The following is a 20,816-nucleotide window of genomic DNA, read 5'->3' as shown; positions in this document are numbered from 1 at the left end:
TATGTAAGTCTCTCTTAGTGTCTTCATTGTTGTCTAAGTTCTCTGGGATTATGGTTTGTAAACTGGTTTTCTTTATGTTTAAAAACCACATATGAGTGAGTATATGTGATAATTGTCTTTCTGTGTCTGGGTTACCTCACTCAAAATAATGTTTTCTAGTTCCATCCATTTTCCTGCAAAATTCAAGCTGTCGTTATTTTTTTCTGCTGTGTAGTACTCCGTTGTGTAAATGTACCACATTTTCCTTAGCCATTCTTTGATCAAGGGGCATTTAGGTTGTTTCCCGGTTCTGGCTATGACAAACAAAGCTACTATGAACATAGTTGAGCACATGTCCTTGTGGTACGATTGAGCATCCTTTGGATATATACCCAAAAGTGGTATTACTGGGTCTTGAGGAAGGTTGTTTCCTAATTTTCTGAGAAATCACCACACTGGCATCCAAAGGGGCTGTACTAGCTTGCATTCCCACCAGCAATGCAGAAGTGTTCCCTTTTCCCCACAACCTCTCCAGCATAAGCTGTCATCAGTGGTTTTGATCTTGGCCATTCTTACAGGTGTAAGATGGAATCTCAGGGTGGTTTTGATTTGCATTTCTCTGATGACTAAGGATGTTGGACATTTCCTTAAGTGTCTTTCAGCCATTTTAGATTCCTCTGTTGAGAGTTCTCTGTTTAGGTCTGTACTCCATTTTTTTTATTGGATTATGTGATCTTTTGGTGTCCAATTTCTTGAGTTCTTTGTATATTTTGGAGATCAGACCTCTGTCTGATGTGGGGTTAGTGAAGATCTTTTCCCATTCTGTAGGCTGTCGTTTTATCTTGTTGACCGTGTCCTTTGCTTTACAGAAGCTTTTCAGTTTCAGGAGGTCCCATTTTTTAATTGTTTCTGAGGGAGAACAACTTGTAGGGATCACTTTTCTCCTTCCTGGTGCTCTCATCATAAGGCTTGGTGGCAGTGTCTTTACCTGTGAACCATCTTGATGGTTCTTCTTGTGATATTGCCGATTCCGTGGCCAACAGTGAACCTAGAGGCCTTCCTGCATGCTTCCTCTTGCAAAGAGCTTCACCTGTATAGGAGAGATGATAGCCACACCCCTCTCCAATTGTCTCCTCAGGGGTTCGGAGAGTTTAAACTTTGGCTTCTGCATTCTTGATCCTGGGCTGACAACGCGTGTGCTTGCCTCCCGGGGCCAAAATGACAAGACAGATGCAGGGGGGATGGGTGACGAGTCAGGACACAGCAGACGGGCCTTATGGTTTCCCGGCTTGTAGTCCCTGCAAGCCGCGGCGCTCCCTGTGAGCCCTGCGTCGGCACCTGCAGGTGGAGATGAGTAGCTGACTTTGTGCATGTGCTCCAGGCAAGGCTTCCTGTTAGGCAATACAGAGAGGACTTACAAGGGCCTCTGGTGTGCTCGGGATGCTATCAGCCAGGTAAGGATGTGGAGAAGTCATGTGATCGGCCGAAGCCACATACACATGAGTAACTGAGCTCATCGTACCCACAGTCCACTCTCATTTACTTTCTTACTTAGGGTTTTTTTTTTTTTTTGCTTGTTTTGTTTTGTTTTTTGAGACAGCTCAGGCTGTCCCTAGCTTGCTATGTACCTGAGAACAACCTTGAACTTCTGATCCTTCTGCCACCATTTTCCAAGTGCTGAGGTTATGGGCATGCATCACCGCGCCCCGTATATGCAGTGCTAGGGCTCGAACTCAGGATATGGTGGGTGCCTGGCAAGCACCCCACTAACGGAGCTCCATCCTCATGTATTTCTTTATTGTGTTATTGACTTGCTCAGGTGTGTGTGTATGTGTGTGTGCTCAAGCCGTGGTGTATATCTGAAGGTCAGATGACAGCTTGATGGAACCGGGTCAGTCCTGACTTTCCATCACTATGGACCCTAAGGACGGAGCTCAGGTGGTCAGACTCTGCATTAAGCACCTTTACCCTCTGAGCTGTTGAACCAGATCCTTATTTACTTTTGAGTCTTATTAAGTAGCTCAGGGTGTTCTCCAACTCAAGATCCCCTGACCTAGACCTAGGCCTTGTACAGGTGCGTGTGATTCCACCAGACCCCAGATCCTTCTGCACAGACGCTAGCCGGCCTGAGAGAATGGGCTGTGTGGAGCTGAATGCAGAGCCAGTTCTGAGAAAGAGCAGAGCAGTAGTGCTGTTATCAAGGGAGGCCAGGCCCTGCCAACCGGAAGGCACTGCTGACCTGAATGCAGGGTCTCAGGCAGTGGGAGTCCAGCCAGGGTGCTCTAAACAGGATGCTGAGAAGGAGGGCCCCCAAAATAGGGTTCTGAAAGACCATATCCAACAGTCTTTCAGGGCCTTGACATAGGGGGGCTGGGCCACCTCTGAGCAGGTTCTTCATACAAGGCTCGGGAGCAAGTGGAACAGGAAGCTGGTCACACCCATAGATCTAGGCTCGAGGGCAAGAGTGTGGGAGTCCCAAAGCAGGACACTAATGCAGCAGCCAGTTACCTGGGGCAGCCTCTGGGATCAGATACAGGTTCCTTTCTTAGTACCCACTAGGCTGAGTCCATGCCCCATCCCAGACTAGAACCAGGAGGCAGCCAGCCACAAGTAACGAGGACTGTGGCCCATGGAAGGATGCTTTCCTGGAGAAGGCTGGTGCCTTTCTAGACCTGCGAGGGCGCTAGGTCTGGAGTACACAGTCTTGTACATGTGTATATATGTAGACATGTGTATACATTGGTCCCAGAGAAAGAGGTGTTGACTGCTGGGCTGGGTGGATGCAAGGATGATAGCTAGCAACCCTGCTAGCAGTCCTGGGCCTCGAAGTCACCCTTGCCTCCCATCCCACTCACAGCAAAGCCTGTTGATTCTCCCTCCACACCAGATGCTCCTTATTCCTTCACCCTGCCCTCTGAGCCCCCGCTGCCTCTCCTGGGGTACCTCAGCACCTCTATCCTTGTGCCCACTGTCTGTCCTTACCCTGACAAACCCCTGTAGAGACACACATTCTCAGGGAGCTGTTGTCAAAAGGAACATGCATTTTGTTTTCTTTTTCCGGGGATGAGGACTGAGCCAAGGGCCTTAGGTGAAAAGACTACCACCAGTCTCAGTTCCCAACACTGGTATTTTCATTTGCACATTAAAAATATAAAAACAAAGACCTGTCAGCCCCTCCCCAGGTGTCAGTACCTGGTGCTGTCATCTCCCCACACCCTGCTTGTTTTCTAATGTCGGTGTCACAGACTTGTTTCTCTTTGATGAGTTTTGGGATAATCTGGCTGAATCTTACCAGGCTGTGTAACATCATGACCAAAAAGCAACTTGAGAAAGAACACGTCATGGTCCCCATCTTAAAAAGGTCACATTCCGGCCAGGAATTGGGTGGAATTGGGTGGGGATCCTGCTGCTGGGATGGGAGGGCAGTGAGGGCTGCAAAACCGTCATACAATACGCAGCAGACACCAGGCCAGGAGCCTCCAGAGAAGAGCTGTGTCTTAGGTTTGGAGCAATCTGGGAGGAGGCCTCCTAGGAGAAAACGTTCCGCCTCAGCTTTGCGTGGGCTGCAGCAGGCTTTCTGAAACACTGGGCCTGTGAATTCTCTCACAGCAGCTTCAGGTACTGTCTTAGTCAGGGTGTCCATGGCCGCTGTGAAACACCAGGACCAAAAAGAAACTTGGGAAGGAAAAGTTTGTTTATTTGGTTTACACTTACCAATTATGGTCCATCACTGAAGGAAGCCAGAACAGGAACTCAAGCAGGGCAGGATCCTGAAGGCAGGTGCTGATGCAGAGGCCGTGGAGGAGTGCTTCTTATGGGCTTGTCCTTCATGGCTTGCTCAGCCTGCTTTCTTACAGAACCCAGGACCACCAGCCCAGGGATGGCACCACCTACAATGGGTTCAGCCAGCCCCTGATCAATCAGTAATTAAGAAAATGCCCTATAGGCCTGCTCACAGCCTGGTATTGGAGGCATTTTCTCAGTTGAGGCTCCCTCCTTCCTGATGACTCTAGCTTGTGTCAAGTTGATATAAAAGTAGTCAGTACAGGCATTATTAGCATAGTTATTTTAAGATTCATTTTTTAGTTTAAAAATAAAAAAAAAACCCATGTCTATGAGTGTTTACCCGTGGGCATGTATGTATACCATGTGCATGCCTGGTTTCCACGGGGACCACAGGAGGGGATTGATTCCCTTGGAAATGGAATTATGGTTACTGAGAACCGAACGGTAAGAGCAATACGGGCCTCCTAATCACTGCACCGTCTCTCCAATCCCTCATTTATTTTTTTAATTTTTATTTTATGTGTATTTTTATATTATGTGTATGTGTCCATGTCAGCTCATCTGTTTTCTAGGCAAGCATCTCTTTCCCTCTTGCTTGTCAGTATTAGAAATTAGGCTTCTAGGAGGCTCATTTGGAGCCAGGCATGGTGGTGCAGGCCTGTAATTCTAGCTACTCAAGAGGATCATGAGTCTAAAACCTGTCTGGGCTGCAGAGTGAGTTCAGGGGCAGCCTTAGTAATTTAGTGAGACCTGTCTCAAAAAAAAAATTAATAAAGGGCAGGCTAAACCAGGGATGGTGCAACCATAGCACTCAGGGAGGTAGAGGCAGGAGGCCAGGATGTTCAAGGTCATCCTCAGCTATGTAGCCAGATGGAGACCAGCCTGTTCCCTGAGAAACCCTATCTGAAAAAGAATGAAGAAACAAATGAAAGAAATAAAAACAAAGCAAACAAACAAAAACCAGCACAGGACTGGGGAGGAAGGTCGGGTGTGAGATGAAGTCCTGGGCTCAGTCTCCCGCACTCAACAAAACCCAGGTCTGGAATCTCAGGCCTTACCATGAAAGGAGGAGGCAGGGGGACCAGAAGTTTGATGCCTGGCTACATAGTGAGATGGAGGTCAACCTGGACTTGAGGTCTTGTTAAAAACAACCACAACAAAAAAAAAAACAGGGCCTGCAGATAAGGCTGCCAAGCCAGAAGATCTGTGTTCAATCCCCAAGACACATGTAGTAGAAAGAAGAAACCAAATCCCTGTAAGATGTCCTCTGACTTCCACCGGAGTCTCCTCCTTTACCAGTTGATCCATAGCTTCTCCCTCCTCGTGTCCCTGTGGCGGGCCCGAGTCACTGTCTTATTAGTGTTGAGGACAGATCCTTGCACGCTTGCTTACGCATATTACAGCACCAGCAAGCCTTTGCGGCGTGATGCTGACTCTGGCTCCCCCGTGTGTCCAGGACCTGAGCTTCAGCGGGCCTAGCAGGTTCCGCCCCACTGTGTAGAGTTCTTAGGGGAAAATAATCGCCCCCAAACCTGCTGAAGCCTGTGGCTCCTAGCTGCTCTGGCCAGGATCCTGCACAAGAGTTTATGCTTTTATGTGGTGCTAGAGATGGAAGCCATGGCTTTGTGCACGGTAGACAAGAATTCTACAACCAAGCTACGTTGCCAGTGATTTTTATATTTATGAAAGGTAGAATACAGGACTTACTCTGTATTCTATAAAACCATAATGGGAGGACACAGAAACAGTTACTGAGTCAGTTGGGGAATCAGAATCACCTTTAGGTTATGAGGTTGAATACTCCTGACCTGGCATGGCCTCACACCGTTGTGGATACAGCAAGGGAGAGTGTGACCAAGGGAGGTTTGAGGCTGGAGAGGTACTCAGGGTCACTGCCTCATCTCCTGAAAAAGATGCAGGGGGATTCTCCCAGAGCGGTCTTAGGGATGTCAGCACGTAACCAGTAACCAGTGCTTCTGGCTTTCAGCTGAGACTGTGATGGCCCGAGGTCACTGTGGGTCAGTGGTGTCCCCTGCTGGGAAATAGACCCAAGGAAGGTGAGAACAAGCTGGAAGCCACCCATCACCTCTCTGTTCATCATCACAGCGGAGGGTGACACTTTTTAGAAAGTTATACGGTTAAACTCTATCTCCAAAACAAAGCAGAAGCTCAATCTGAAGCTGTGGATATTCTGTCTCATGACAAGTAGAGCTCATGTTCCCAAGTATCAAGGACTCGGCATGATACTGCATGGTTGACTTCTGGCCCTCGGGGGGCTGAGACTGGGGGATCATGAGTTCTAGTGAGCCTAGTCTTCCTAGAGAGCTCTTATCTCCAAAATAAAATAAAAAGCTAGGTACTTTGGGTCAAGCCTTTAATCTCAGCACTCAGGAGGCAGAGGCAGATGGTTCTCTGAGTTTGAGGCCAGCCTGGTCTACATTGTGAGTTCCAGGACATCCAGGGCTATGAGAGAGACCCTGTCTCAAAACTTAATTAATTAATTAATAAAAAATAAAACAAAGGGCTGGGGCTTTAGCTCAGTTGGTAGAGTACTCACCTGGTATGCAGGAAGCCCTGGATTTGATCTCCATCACCACAGAAACTAGACATTGTGGTACATACCTGGACTCTGAGCACTTAGTGGTCGAAGGCAGGAGGATTAGGAGTTCAAGTTCATCCTCAGATTACATAGGGAATTTAAGGCCAACCTCAGCTACAGGAGAACTTGTCTCAAAACAAACAAACAAATTTTTAAAAAAGGAAATGGAGGAAATATGTGTTGGAATATCACTTCTGTGAAAACTTCACAAATAGCACCAAGCCTTGTGATTGGGCCACCAAGTTAAGGAGCATGCAGGAGAGCACAGTAAGTGATACATGGAGAATGACTGACAGACTCTAGATTGTGGGGATGGCTATAGGGCCAAAGACTCAATGGCTTTAACAGCCAGGGACGCTGGGGTGAGGGGAGGACTCAGAGATCAGAAGGTTGGGGATATAGTTCAGCGGCAGAGCATTAAACCACCATGTCTGAGACCCTGGGTTCGGTCCCAAGCCCTGGGGGATGAGCTGGGGGGCAGGGAAGAAGTCAAAGGACATTGGGATAAACCAGGCAAAGGAAGGCAAATATGACATGTCTTTACTTTCATGGAGAAGAGACAAAGTTGGTTTTAAAGCAGGAACAAAAATGGTGATTTCTCCAGTACAGAAAGGGCACAGAGAGTGAGGTACAAAAGAAGATGGCTAATGGGCATGGGGTGTGGCTCGATGGGGGATTTATTTATTTATTAGAGGCAGGGTCTTACCATGTAGTAGGGCCTGGGTTGCTGAGTGCCAGGGTTATACGCGTACACACACATATATCAGACAGGAAGCGTGAATTATGATGTCCTGTAGCGCAGTAGGACAGCTATGGTCGCCATAAGTAAATCTAGAATGTCTAAATAGCTATATATGGGATTTTGAACATTTTTAGCACAAAGAAATGATTAGTGTGTGAGGCAAGGGATTTGCCAGACCTTGATCTGACCATGACACACTGTATAAGCTATTGAAGTGTTACAGTGTCCCTTGTAAATTCACACAACTACCATGTGTTTTCTAAAATACACTTTAGGCAGTTGTGGTGGCTCACACTTTTAATCCCTGCACTGGGGAAGCAGAGGCAGTTGCAGTTCTAATCTGTGAGTTCAAGACCAGTTTGGTCTACACAAGCTGGTTCTAGGCTCACCAGGGCTGTTGTAAGATGCTGCCTCAAATATATATATATGCGCTATGATTTTAAAGGTGCAGATGAAGAGACGGCTTAGTACTGCTCTAGTAGAGACTCTGAGTCAGTTGCTAGTTCCCTCATTTGGTCTCCGAAGTCACCCACATACACATATGTACACACACACAGACACATGCACATAAATTAAATTTTTTTTCTTAATTTTTTTGTTTTGTTTTTTTGAGACAGGGTTTCTTTATAGCTTTAGAGCCTGTCCTGGAACTTGCTCTGTAGACCAGGCTGACCTCAAACTCAGAGATCTGCCTGTCTCTGTCTCCCGAATGCTGGGATTAAAGGCGTGCGCCAACACTGCCTGGTGTGGTGGTTGTTTTTAAAACACATTTTGTCTATAGATATAGATAATGGCATTCAGATAAAATGTTTATTAATTCGCTGGACATGATGGTACACATCTGTTCTTCCAGAACCTGGGAGAGCAAAGCAGGAGGAAAGAAAGTTTGAGGCCAGCCTGCATGACACAGTGAGTTCTGACTTGAGTCCAATTTCCAGCACCCATGTCAGCTGGCAGATAGCTGCCTGGGACTCAGCTCTAGGGAATCTGATACCTCTGGCCTCACATGCACATAACCACACAAACATGCATCAACATATAGTTAAAAACAATAATATGTATCTACACAATATTAAAAATAACAAGAGTAAATCTTTAAAGGATTGCTTTAGGATAATTGGGGAGGAGGAAAGGAAGCTGTCCTTGGGCTGGAGCTGTGTGACGGCTGGCTGTGTGTGCTCACATTTTGCTCTCTCTACTTTTTTGCACATTTGTCATTTTCTATAACTAAAAAGGTAAGACAGAACTCAAATCTGGGGCTGGAAAGATGGCTCAGCAAGTAAGAACATTTGCTGCTTTTGCAGAGGCTCTAGGACCACCACCCTCCTGGCAGCTCACAGCTGCCTTTAACTCCACTTGGGGTAGGGGTGGCCAGAGTCTGTGCCCTCTGTTGGCTTCCACAGGAGCTGCACGCACATGACACACATACACACACACACACACACACACACACACCTACACGCAGAGATACAGTTGTACATAAAAACAACTTTCTAATTAAAAATAACCTCAGACGTGAAACGTGGGAAGTGTTCATGTGTGGTGCTATTCTTTTATCTCTTCTGTAGATTTGATCTTTTCTAAACAGCAGGACAGGGCAAAAATCACCCCTCTCCATACAGAGACCTTGTCTCAGCACCCCCAAACCATTCGTTTGTCTTTAATTTATCTGTTCAAGAGGGAGGCCCCAAAGCCTAGCACTTGAGGTCCTCAGGGGCCATTCTGAGCAGTCCTTTGGGGCTAGGATAAATCTGGTCACACGTCACACGTCAAAGCATTCCCTCCAGCAAGGGCAGGGTGGGACGAAAATCTAGAGACATCTGGACAGTGTCCAAACGTCACGTGAACAGTGGAACTGCAAACATCTGCATCCGGGCTCCCATCAGGGGGCCGTCTAACATCCCCTAGATTTGAATTTCACTTTCCCTCACCCCCCCTCCCTTTTCCCCTTCCGTTCATCTCACAGAGAACAAAACAGCACAAAGAGAAGCAAGGAGGAGGGTCATGAGAGAATTCAACAGTAAAACACTGCCATGCTCAAAAGTTTAACTGGTGTGAGTTTCTGGGCTTCTGGGGAAGACAATGGATGGCTCCAGCGTATCCCAGGATCCTGCGGGGTTGTCAGAGAGACTACACACACTTGTCTCTGGAGGGAAACTGAGTGAGAGATCACACAAGGCCATGTGTTGGAGACCAACCTGGGCAACAGAGCTAGATTTGGTCTCAAAAGAAAACAAAATACACCACCAAACAACAATAAACAAAGGAGGAAAACAACTTTTTTTTTGTTTCTTCTGAGCATGAAATTACAGGGAAATGGGCTCCAAGTGGGGAGCGGTGGGCCTAGTCACAGAATGGTAAGATTGTGACCATGCTGTAGCAGTTAAAGAGAAGTGAAGGCAGGTGGCAGCATTAACGCTGGGAGTATGACAGTCTCCATAAAGAATGGCCAGGAACCAGCCTGCTGGGGAGGGAGGGTTGGAGATCCAGTTCATGCAGAAAGGAATAGCAGTTTCTTAGACCGCACAGAGGATGGTTCATTTTGCTGGAGGAATTTTTACAACGTTAATTTTATTGATTTTGTTTAGCTTTGATTTTATTTTTCTTCCATTTGGTGAAGTATTCCCTCCCCTATTGCCAGACTGGATTCCAGTGTGTCAGCCTCGGGCTGCTGCCTCCAGGGGAGCACACTGGCTGGGACAACTGCACCTTCTGCCCTGACATCTGGCCTTGGTCAGCTTTCTTGGTGTTTTGTTGCTGTTGTTGTCGTCGTCGTTGGTTTGCTTGCTTTTAGTTTTTGGCCAAGTTAAGTGATGTAATTGATACCCCTTGTCGCTGTAACCTGATTTTTTTTTTCTGATCGTGAATACATCTAACAACTCTTGTCTTATGCCCACAGGCTTGATGGGGTAGCGGGGTCTGAAGAGTCCAGAGTGCTATTGCGACAGACATCAAGGCTGGGAGGGTCCCAGGGGAGTTGTACGGGGGGGGGGGGGGGGGGGAGACTTGAAGGCACAGAGGGAGTGGAGCTGAAGGTGGGATATGGGTGTGCGGATCAGACTCACAGCTGGGCTGACAGCGGGCGGGATCTACAGAGAACCTCTGCCGCCCACTCCCCCGCTCTGCGCGCTCCCGGCTCCGTGCACGCCTAGCCCCAGGCAGCAACGCGCCCTGCAGGAGCGGAGCAGCGGAATGGAGGAGGAGCTGGCTTGGGAGACCCACGGCTGTGAGTCCCGGTGCCGAGGCGGGTGGACGTAGTGGGGGCCCCGAGGCCCATGGGGGGATCCCGCGTTCACAGAGGGCGGCCCAGGGAGAGGCTGGCCCCTCACATAGCCGTCTCTGTCCCTGTGGGTCACCTCAGGCTTCTCTGTGACTCCGGGAGGAACGATGCACAGGCATAGGGGACAGTGGTTGCACATCTGGGACTCAGGGTGTCCTGGGCGGGGCAAGCCAGGGGTGACAGCGATCCTTGTTAATATCTTGCTTTGTGTGCCAGGCTTTGAGGCGCAGGTCAGGCGGGTCTTCTACCTTTGCGACTATGTGGGTAGGGCCTACTGTCATCTCCATTTTTCAGATGAGAAAGCTGAGGAACAGGATGAGGTCACATGACTGTATAGTAGTAGAAATGCTGAAAGAAGGCATGGGGCTCAGTTCAGCAGGTAAAATGTTTGTTTAATACGTATAAGGCCTTGGATTCCGTCTCTCACACCATGTAAACCAGGCACGGAGGCACAAATCTGTAATCCTAGTACTAGGGAAGTAGAAGCAGGAGGATCAGGAATTCAACATCATCTTCCATCCTTGGCTACATAGGGAGTTCAAAGCCAGCCTGGGCTACATGAAACCCTGTTAACCCCCACCGCCCCTACCACCACCCCCAACAACAAAACGAAAACCTAAAGACCACAGTTCACCTATAATAAAAAGGACTGTAGACAGCATATCACAGGAGGAACCAGGACCTAGAAAAGAGGGGCTGTGGTCAGCTCCAGCCCTGAGTAAAATAACGAACTTCAGACCCGCTTTCAGAATGTACCCAGAGCCACCCCCTAGTGTGTGGAAGGCATACCTGTGGCCATTTGCTCTCCCGGGAGCCCTTTGGTGCTCTGCCTGGGAGAGGAGAGAAGACTGTGTCACTGTCTCCTCCGAGGCTGTCTAGGCTGAACCCTGACCACTGATCCCAGAGTGCATTCTCAAATCCCCATAGTCCTGCCCACTGGATTTCAACATGCTGTTACTGTCTGCCCAGATGAATGAGAAATGGGTGCTGGGCTCCACTAGGCATAAGTGCTGCTTTTAAGACTTTTACTTTTTAATTAATTAATTTTGGAGGCAGATTCTCTCTGTGTATTCCTGGCTGTCCTGGAACTCATTATGTAGACCAGGCTGTACCTTTGCCTACATTTGCCTACCACTGCCTCTGAGTGCTGGGATTAAAAGTGTGTGCCTTACTTTATTATCTTTGTGTGTGCATGTGCACGTGCGCATGAGTGTGCATGCGTGCGTGTGTGTGCTTGTGTGTACCTGCAAATGAAGCCAGAAGGGAGCATCAGGTTTCCAGGACCTGGAGTTATAGGCAGTTGCTAGCCACCAGATGTGAGTACTGGGAATCGAACTCAAGGGCTCTGTAGGAGCAACAGCTGCCGTCTCTCCAGGTCATCTCCCCACACCCACCTTTACGACACAGCTGAGGCTGCCGTGGAATGCACGGGTGCATGTCACGGCACCCAGCAAAGATCTGGTTATTTCAGAGCGATCACAGCTTTCTGCTGGGGTCAACGGAGCGTTAAGGACTCTCACGATGGAAGGGAGAATAAATACTGAAGTGTTGAGGGGTTTGGGGCCGAGAACCCAGCGCTGATAAATGCTCAGATGTCAGAGAGCCTGGTGTGTATCATTGAGGCTGGAAATGTGTGGGGTGGAGCGATGGAACAGATACGGTTTCATTCTCAACTTTGTCACTCCCGAGCTTGCTGGCCCTGCTAAGATGCTGGCATCTGTCCCTGGATGCCCAAAGGTTCATGTGTGACTGTCAGAGGACAATTGTCAGGAGTCGACTCTCTCCTTCCACCTTGTTTTTTGTTTGTTGTTTTCTGTTTTCCACCTTGTTTTTTTTTAAATATTTATTTATTTATTATGCATACAATATTCTGTCTGTGTGTATGTCTGCAGGCCAGAAGAGGGCACCAGACCCCATTACAGATGGTTGTGAGCCACCCTGTGGTTGCTGGGAATTGAACTCAGGACCTTTGGAAGAGCAGGCAATGCTCTTAACCTCTGAGCCATCTCTCCAGCCCCTTCCACCTTGTTTTTGAGGCAGCATCTCTCTTGCGGTTTCTGCCAAACTGTGTGCATACTCCAAACTAGCTGACCTTCAAACTTCTGGGCAACTCTCCTGTTTCTGCCCCCTTTCTAGTGACAAAATTACAGATGCATTTGGTTCTTCACATGGGCTCCAGGAATCAAACTCATGTCAACGGACTTACATGGCAAACCCTTCACCTTCTGGGACAGCTTGAGCTTTCTTTTATATTTATTTATTTATTTATTTATTTATTTATTTATTTATTTATTTGTGTGTGTGTGTGTGTGTGTGTGTGGTGTGCCTGTGGTGGTCAGATGACAACTTCCCAGAATCAGTTCTTTCCTCTCATTATGTGGGTCTTGGGGATTGTCAGGCTTGGTGGCAACTGAGCCTTACCTTACCGACTGAGCCGTTTCACTACCCTCCTCCCTTTTAGACTTCTTTTTGTTTTCTTGTGTGTGCTTGTGTGTGTCTGTGTGTGCATGTGTGTATACTGTGTGCGCATGTGTGTGTGTGCATATGTGTGTCTGTGTGTCTGTGTGTATGTGTGTGCATGGGTGTGTGCATGGGTGTGTGTGTACATGGGTGTGTGTGTGTGTGTGTATGTGTGTGTGTTCATGGGTAGGTGCCTGCAGAGGTGGAAAGAGAGTGTCGATCCCCTGAAGCTAGAGTGACAGACAGTCAGCTGTGAGCCGCCCAACATAGGTACTGGGAACTGAACTCAGATCCTTTGAAGGTACCTGTTGACCCATCTTTTAACCTATTTATTTATTTATTTATTTATTTATTTATTTATTTATTTATTTGTGTGTGTAGGTGTGCTTGTGCCATGGTGCTCATGTGGATGCCAAAGGGCAACTTGCAGGAGAACATTCCCTCCCTCCATCATGTAGGTCCTCAGATCAAGCTTAGCAGCAAGAACCTTTACCCTCTGACCCATCTTGCCAGTCCTGTTTTTTTTTTTCTTTTAAATTTGGTTCTAGGGATCTGAACTCTTGCCAGGTAAGCACTTTACCTAAGCCTTCTCTCTGTGCTTTGAGGAAGGAGAGAGAAGCCTTCAGCTGGGCAAAGTGGAATGGACCCCAGATGTGGAGGTGAATAGCTTTAGAATTTAGGGCGAGAAGAGAGGAGACAGAAAAATGAGGGATAGGAAGGTCTAAAGCGGGAGACCCCACCTCTGGCGCACTAACTCCTCACTGCCTTCTACACTGGGTAGAATCTTAGCGAGGTGGTCACAGGAGCCACTGGGAATGAATTCCACCCTTCCCCAAGTGCATCCCCAAATGTGTGTTCCCTTCCTCTCACCTCGAATCCCTCTTCCTCCCCAGTGCTTCCCCTGGAGAGACAGCTCCATGAGGCCTCACGCTGGAATCAGGTGGGGAGGATGAAGGAGCTGTTTGAGAAGAGGGTTAACATCAGGGCTAGGAACCACGTAAGTATGAGTACAGAACGGTGCTGCCTCTAGTGAGACAAGTCACTGCGTCAGAGGAGGTGTGTTTGTGTGCACTGACTTGGCACGGAGGGGAGGCCCATGCTCTATCTTCATCGCTGGAGCTGGCCTAAGGGTCAGGATCCTACGCCAGGCTTTGGCAAGGCCAGAGCTCAGACTTTGAGCCTGTGGGGCCCATCTGGAAGGCCCATCTAAGAGACAAAGGTGGGGAGGTGCATGTGCACAGGATTCTGGGGACCATGAGGGACCAGACTGCAGACACTGGGGCATGTATGTGAGGTAGCAGTTGAGTTCAGCTCTCTTAACAAGCTGTCCCTGCTTGTGTGAAAAGCTGCAGGAGACACAGGCCCATGCTTGAGTCTAATAATCAGACAGGGAAGCAGGGTCCATGGCCCTGCTGGGGACGAGGATAGAGGAAGAATCGTGTCTTCTAAGTGAATACTGAAGACAGGCCCGGATACTATGCAGGGTGACCACTCTCTGACTCAGAACTTCTGGCTCGGAGGAACTTCCTGGATGCTATACTAAGGCTTGATTAGCAGGCATGGGATACAGGACCCTTGACTGCAGCAGAGGGTACCCTGTCTAGAGGGATGGGACGGGGCATGACTTCAGTCTTCAGAACCGGCTTGGGAGGTGTGGGAATAGTAACGAGAATTGTAAGTGTGTCTGGTGTGTTCTGGTTTTCACAGCACTCAGCCACCAGCTTCTTGGTGGCTGACATTCAGCCCTGGAGAGCTGAGGAGAGTAGGAAGTATTGGCCCTGTGTATAGTTCAAAGCAATAGTGGGGCAGAGGCAGGTTACTTCAGGTCATACAGCATGTGCTTGGTGACTAAAGCTTTGGTCTTAGTTCTTGAACAAGTAAGTACCTGCAGGGAAGCATGGCCTAGTAGTGTGATAGTGCTTTGTCTGTCCATCCATCCATCTATCCATCTGTCCGTCCGTTCATCCATCCATCTGTCCATCCATCCATCTGTCCGTCCATCCATTCATCCATCCATCCGTCCGTCCGTCCATCCATCCACTATTATGTTTACATATATACTCATTGATGTCTTTATTCATTCATTAAGTGTATTCTCTCATGAACACTGGTTTATTCATTCATTCACTAAGAATTTATTAAGAACATACCCTATGCTAGTTGCTGGAAACAAAGCAGAACCCATGACAGCTGTGGTTCCAGCCTTCATGTAGTCTGGTGGGGGAGCAAAGCACATAAGCTAATTGTCTCATTCCCACAGTACAGGGAGGGGTCCAAGGGGCTTTCTTCCACCTGGAGGTGTCCCAGAAAGCTTCCACGGAGTGAGCTGGGGTGAGGCGAAGAGCAGTGTTCCAGGTAGATGGGATGGTGTGGCAGAAGCCCCGAGAGGAGAGAGCTGGAGTCCAGAGATTACACTGAAAAGTAGTGTTTCCCTTGGCAGCCTCTCATGAACTGAGACGGCAGAGAGGTGGACTATCCAGAGGAGGCGGGTGGCCCAGTCTGCTCAGATGGACAGAGAGCCAGAAACCAGGATAAACTCCCAGGGTGGTGGAAAGTGAACCAGACGGTCAGGCCCTTTCGGCTCATTGTGAGGGAAGAACCAGACACTCCGTCTCCTTTGGGGACACTGAGAGCTATCTTAGGTCACATGTGGCTTCCCAGTAGGAAGAAAGATTTGGAGCTGGGAACCATCTGGCCTCTCTGAGAAGCAGTGGAGGGGCAGTGCCAGGCCACACAGGGGCTTGTAGGCTCAGGTTCAGGCATTTGCCCCAAGAGCAGTGGGGAGCCATGAAGAGTTTCAGGCAGGGACAGATGGGTCCAGTCAGTGTATCTTATATTTGTTTTGACTGTACCATACATACCAGGGAAAAGGGACCCCAAGAAAGGCTGGATTCCCCACCAGCTGGTCACCAGAGCCACCGACAGCCCTTCTTCCCTGCAGGCCAGCTGTCTCGGTAGGGAGGGTGCTGGGGGCGGGCCAGGCAGGGTGGAATGACAAGTTCCCTCCCCTCCTGGCAGGTGGGCAGAGTGGCCCTGCACTGGGCTGCAGGTGCTGGGCATGAGCAGGCTGTGCGGCTGCTCCTGGAGCATGGGGCCGCTGTGGACGACGCGGACTCGGTAAGGAGTCTGTGTGACACGCACCTATCTTCCTGTCTCGGGAGCAAGGACCTCCTCATGCTGTCTGGTCTCTGAACAGTTGTCATTGGTGAGATCGCCACCGACATGCAGATGCTTAGGTACAGCCTGGGCCCAAGTTGGTCTTAGGAATTGGTGAGACTTTGTCCTGTCCCTTTTCCCTGGTGTGGGAAGAAAGTACTCTCTAGTATTAATGGCCTTTCAGTTCTGGGAACGTTTTCGGTCCTTCACAATACTACGTGATGAGAGAGACTGGTAAGTCACGTGGATCAATGATGACCTGCTTAGCAAAGGGGCCAAGAAGAGGGTCTCCTGTGATAGGCCGTGGGGCTGCCCTGGTCAGCACCTAAGAAACTGTGTCTTGGGGCAGACTGGGCAGATCAGTAGATGGTGCTCTGCTTGAAGGGGAGGGAGCCCTAAGATAGGATCTGCAGAATTGCCTCCACAGGTTCAGAAGGACCGAGTCTGGCAGCGCCATTTGGTAGGGATATACTTAGCAATGGATACTTAGGGCTGGAGGTGTGGCTCGGCTGTGGAGGTCCTGGGTTTTATCCTCAGCCCAGGGTGGGGGTGGGGATAAAGAAAGAAAGAAGAAACAATAAAGAGAGAGCCCAAGCTGGCCTCAAACTCAAGAATGACCTTGAACTTCTGTTTCTGCTGCCTCCATTCCCTGACCGCTCTAAAGGGCGGGGACTCCAGGTGTGTCCAGTTTATGAGGTGCTAAGGATTACAGCCCGGACTTCACGCGTGCGAGGCAAGCTCTTTACCAGCTGAGTTACACACCTAGCCCCCAAGCTAACTTTAAACTAACTCACTAACTAAACACCACCGGGTATTGTGTCGCACGCCTTTAATCCCAACATTTAAGAGGCAGAAGCAGACGACCTCCTCTGTGCGTTAGAAGCCAGCCTGGTCTACATAGCGAGTTCCAGACCAGTCAGGGCTAGTGAAACCCTATTCAAACAAACAAAAACAAAGGCAGGTGAGATGACCTAGTGAGCTGTGCAGCCTGGTAACCTAAATCAATCACTCAATCCTTGGAAGCCACGAAAAGGTGGAAGGAAAGAGCTAAGTATAAGGTTCTCTTTCAACCTACACACGCTCCACTGCACGCATGTACAATAAATACAAGCTGGACGTGGTGACGAACACCTATGATTGCAGCATTTGGGCGGTGGAGGCAGGAGGATCAGGAGTTCAAAGTCATCTTTAGCTACATAGCTTGAGGCCAGCCTGGGCTACGCGTGAACCTATTTCAAAACAACAGTAACATCAATAGCCAAGCAAACCTGAGATCTGTTCCCTCCAAGTGGTTTCTTTTAAATGGTCCTTCTAGGGCTGGAGGGATAGCTCAGTGGTTAAGAGCATTGCCTGCTCTTCCAAAGGTCCTGAGTTCAATTCTCAGCAACCACATGGTGGCTCGCAACCATCTGAAATAAGATCTGAAGCCCTCTTCTGGCCTGCAGGCAGACACAAAGACAGAATATTGTATACATAATAAATAAATACTGTACAAAAAAAATAAATGGTCCTTCTACTGAAGTAGCAATGAGAGTAGATGGCAGCTATTTTAATTTTAGGTTTCATCTAGCAAAATAAAGTTTCCAACAGTTTGTCAGCCTGGATCTCTGTGAGTTCAAGGCCAGCCTGGTCTATGGAGAGAGTTCCAGGACAGCCAGAGATACACAGAGAAACCCTGTGCCGAAAAACAAAACAAAATAGCAAACCTGGGGCTGCAGAGATGGCTAGGTGGTTTAGAGGACTTGTTACTCTTGCAGAGGACCCACATGGTGGCTCACAACCATCCATAACTCCAGTTTCAGGGAAACGGTCATGTTCTTCCGGCCTCCTCTGGCACCAGCACACATGTGACGCACTTACACATACATAGCAAAACTCCTATAAATATCTATAAATATAAAACAAAATAAATAAGTCTTTTAAAAAGCCAGCAAAACTTTCTAGCTTTTAAGTGCCTACAGCTTGGGGCTCTCCAGACCGAGTGGCGCCTATAAGATGAATGGTTTGGCCAAGTGAACACAGCCACTCCTCTTTCTCCTCCCTTTCTCCTCACCTCCCTGTGTCCTCTCCCCTAGTTTGGGATGAATGCACTTCTCCTGTCTGCCTGGTTCGGCCACTTGCAGATCGTGCAGATTCTCGTCAACGCTGGGGCCAAGGTTCACTGTGAGAGCAAGGTAAGGTCTCAGCTGGCAGCCCCATTCCGCCCCCCACCCCCGCCTCCCCTCTTCCTCCCTCCATTTCCCACCTGCTTCTGCCACTGGCAGTGTGCCTGCCCCCTGGAACCTTGCAGCCCCCACTGAGCTGAGCCCTTGGAAGTCCCTCTTAGGCTAGAGAAAGGGCGGGAATATTTTCATCAGATGATTGTCTCTCATTTGGTTGTTCCACTCCTCCCTGCTCTGGGGTAGAAATTCTCCAGCTGTCTGGCCAGCTGATTTCCATATTTACAGACAGGGTTCTGCCCAACACCCTACTGGGCAGTTGGGAAGATGTGCTGAGGCAGGAGGTCTTCCTTAGGCCTCCTGCCAGGCTCTGACTGCCTCATCCTCAGGGTGGTAGATAGAAGAATCAGAACCCTGGGTACCAACTCTTAGACCTCAGGTGGATTACTTTATTACCCATTTGGAAATGGAGTGTGTGTGTGTGTGTGTGTGGTGTGTGTGGTGTGTGTGGGGGTGTGTGTGTGTGTGTGTGTGGTGTGTGTGTGGTGTGTGTGTGTGGTGTGTGTGTGTGTGGTGTGTGTGTGTGTGGTGTGTGTGTGTGTGGTGTGTGTGGTGTGTGTGTGTGTGTGTGTGTATCAGTGGTTGGTGAGCGCTGGAAAAGAGTGCTCCAGGGGCCCGAGGGATGGCTCCATGGTTACGAGCTTTCTCTGACCCAAGCTCATAACTAACTGTAACTTCAGATCCAGGGGGATCTCAGCCTTTTCTGGCCTCTGAGGGAAGGAAGGGCGGGGCAGAACACACACACAAATTTCTTAAAAAAATCTTTATGTGTATAAATGTTTTGCCTCCGTGAATGTATGTGTACCACATGTGCCTTTTGAATCCCCTGGAACTGGAGTTAGGCATGGCTGTGAACTGCCATGTGGGCACTGGGAACCTGGGTCCTCTGCAAAAGCAACAAGTGCTCTTAACTCTTGAACCATCTTTCCATCTCTAAAAATATTTTTAAAAAAGAAAAACAGTGCCCAGGGACTCCAACCTTAATGCGACAGGGGCGGAAGTTCTGGGTCATTTGTTCTTCACGAATCTCCTTTATTTAAATATCACTGAAGGGACCTCTCTCTTCCTACCTCCCCCCCTCCCTCTCAAAGACCTCTTGACTCCAGATCCGGGGGTGCACAGCTGGCCTTTTTCACCCTGTACACTCAGCGCTCAGTTGCTGGCTTCATTTTTTTATTCATTTTTACGAATGTATGTTTGTGTGTGTGAGTTTATTCATACCACATGCATTTAGATACCCTAAGAGGCCCTGGAACTGGAGTGATAAGCCTGTGTGAGCTGTGTTGATGTGAGTGCTGGGACTTGAACCCGGGTCCTCTGGAAGAGAAGCCTGCTTTTAACTGCCAAGCCATCTCTCCAGCCCTGTTCTTTACACGATTGCTCCGTGGGATGTTCTTGAGACTGCAAGTGCTGTGTCAGCTTACAGTTTGGAATCAAACTGTTGGTGCACACCTGTAATCCTAGCATTCAGGAGGCAGAGGCAGGAGGATCTCTATGTGTTCGAGGTCAGCCTGTCTACATAACAAGTTCCAGGCCAGCTAGAGACACTTAAATACTTTTCCTATGCTCTGACTTGCACTGAGACAATCTGTGTGTAATTGCAAACTCGGAGATGTGAAGGCAACAGGTCCCAAACCAGAGTTGATGAGCGTGGAGCCAGGCTTTTGGCTTCTGGCATTCTGATTGGTGGCTCCCTCCCTGGGTCATTCATGGGCTCTCTTCCTCATTGACAGCATTGTTTCCATGGCAGCTGTATGCTAGGAAACAGGCAGTGTATAAGAGGGGCCCTTCACAGATTCCAGAAGCCTCCCCTTTTCCCCACTGGCTTGTTTCCAGGATGGTCTGACCTTACTGCACTGTGCGGCTCAGAAAGGCCACATGCCTGTGCTGGCCTTTGTTATGGAAGACCTAGAGGATGTGGCCTTGGACCATGCAGACAAGGTAAGACCCATGCAAAGCTATTTAACTCTCCCATTGGCTGGTACTTCACTGGGTGTACCCTGTTAGTTGGGACACTCTTTGGATGTGTCTTATTGGCTCAGGCTCTACTAGGGACACTGCACACCTGGAGTCCATTCTTAGATCAGCTAGGACAACTATTCTACCCTGAGTGTCCCCAGAGGGGACATGACAGGTATACAGATGGACAGGATAGAATCAGAACATGGCTGGCTCTCCCTTCCATCAAGGACTAGACAGGTTAGAGAAAGGAGCCTGTCTCTGTTTCCCGGAGAAGGGGGCGGTTAGGGAGGGAGCGTAATTGGAAAGGCATGGAAAGCATCCTGGAACTTCAAAGGCAGGAAAGAGTTCTGAGTGTGATTTCCGGCAGGCCAGAATCGTGAAAGAGAAAGTCCGAGGGGCAGGGGATCCCCGTGGAGCTCTGTCTCAAACCTGAGGATGCTCTCTTCATATGACTGGCAGCAGGGAGCCACTGAGGGGCTGCTGTTCAGAACCAGTGGCAGGGAGGACGGGGCACGAGAGGCGAGGAAAGCCCGGGCCCGCGGGCAGGGGCGGTGTGGGCACGGGCAGCCTGCGGAGATTCACTGGCTCTCGCCTTCTGGTCAGTTGGGAAGAACAGCATTTCACAGAGCGGCG

At 49.1% G+C, this 20,816-nt stretch overlaps 1 protein-coding gene across 1 annotated transcript in view; it reads left to right on the top strand.

Moving 5' to 3' along the window:
• The first annotated feature begins 10,298 nt into the window (after positions 1-10,298).
• Positions 10,299-20,816, top strand: part of Ankdd1a (ankyrin repeat and death domain containing 1A) — a 21,076-nt gene continuing 10,558 nt past the window's right edge. Inside the window, exons 1-6 of the mRNA XM_038324445.1 lie at positions 10,299-10,332; positions 13,740-13,843; positions 15,865-15,963; positions 18,078-18,176; positions 20,058-20,162; positions 20,787-20,816. The exon at positions 20,787-20,816 is cut by the window's right edge and continues 69 nt beyond it. Coding sequence (XP_038180373.1) covers positions 10,299-10,332; positions 13,740-13,843; positions 15,865-15,963; positions 18,078-18,176; positions 20,058-20,162; positions 20,787-20,816 — 471 coding nt within the window. The remainder of the gene's footprint in view (positions 10,333-13,739; positions 13,844-15,864; positions 15,964-18,077; positions 18,177-20,057; positions 20,163-20,786) is intronic.

This window comes from Arvicola amphibius, chromosome 3, assembly GCF_903992535.2.
Source record: "Arvicola amphibius chromosome 3, mArvAmp1.2, whole genome shotgun sequence".
Classification (NCBI taxonomy): Eukaryota; Metazoa; Chordata; class Mammalia; order Rodentia; family Cricetidae; genus Arvicola; species Arvicola amphibius.
Note: the sequence above shows the minus strand (reverse complement) of the source record. Positions and strands in the feature narration are given on the sequence as shown.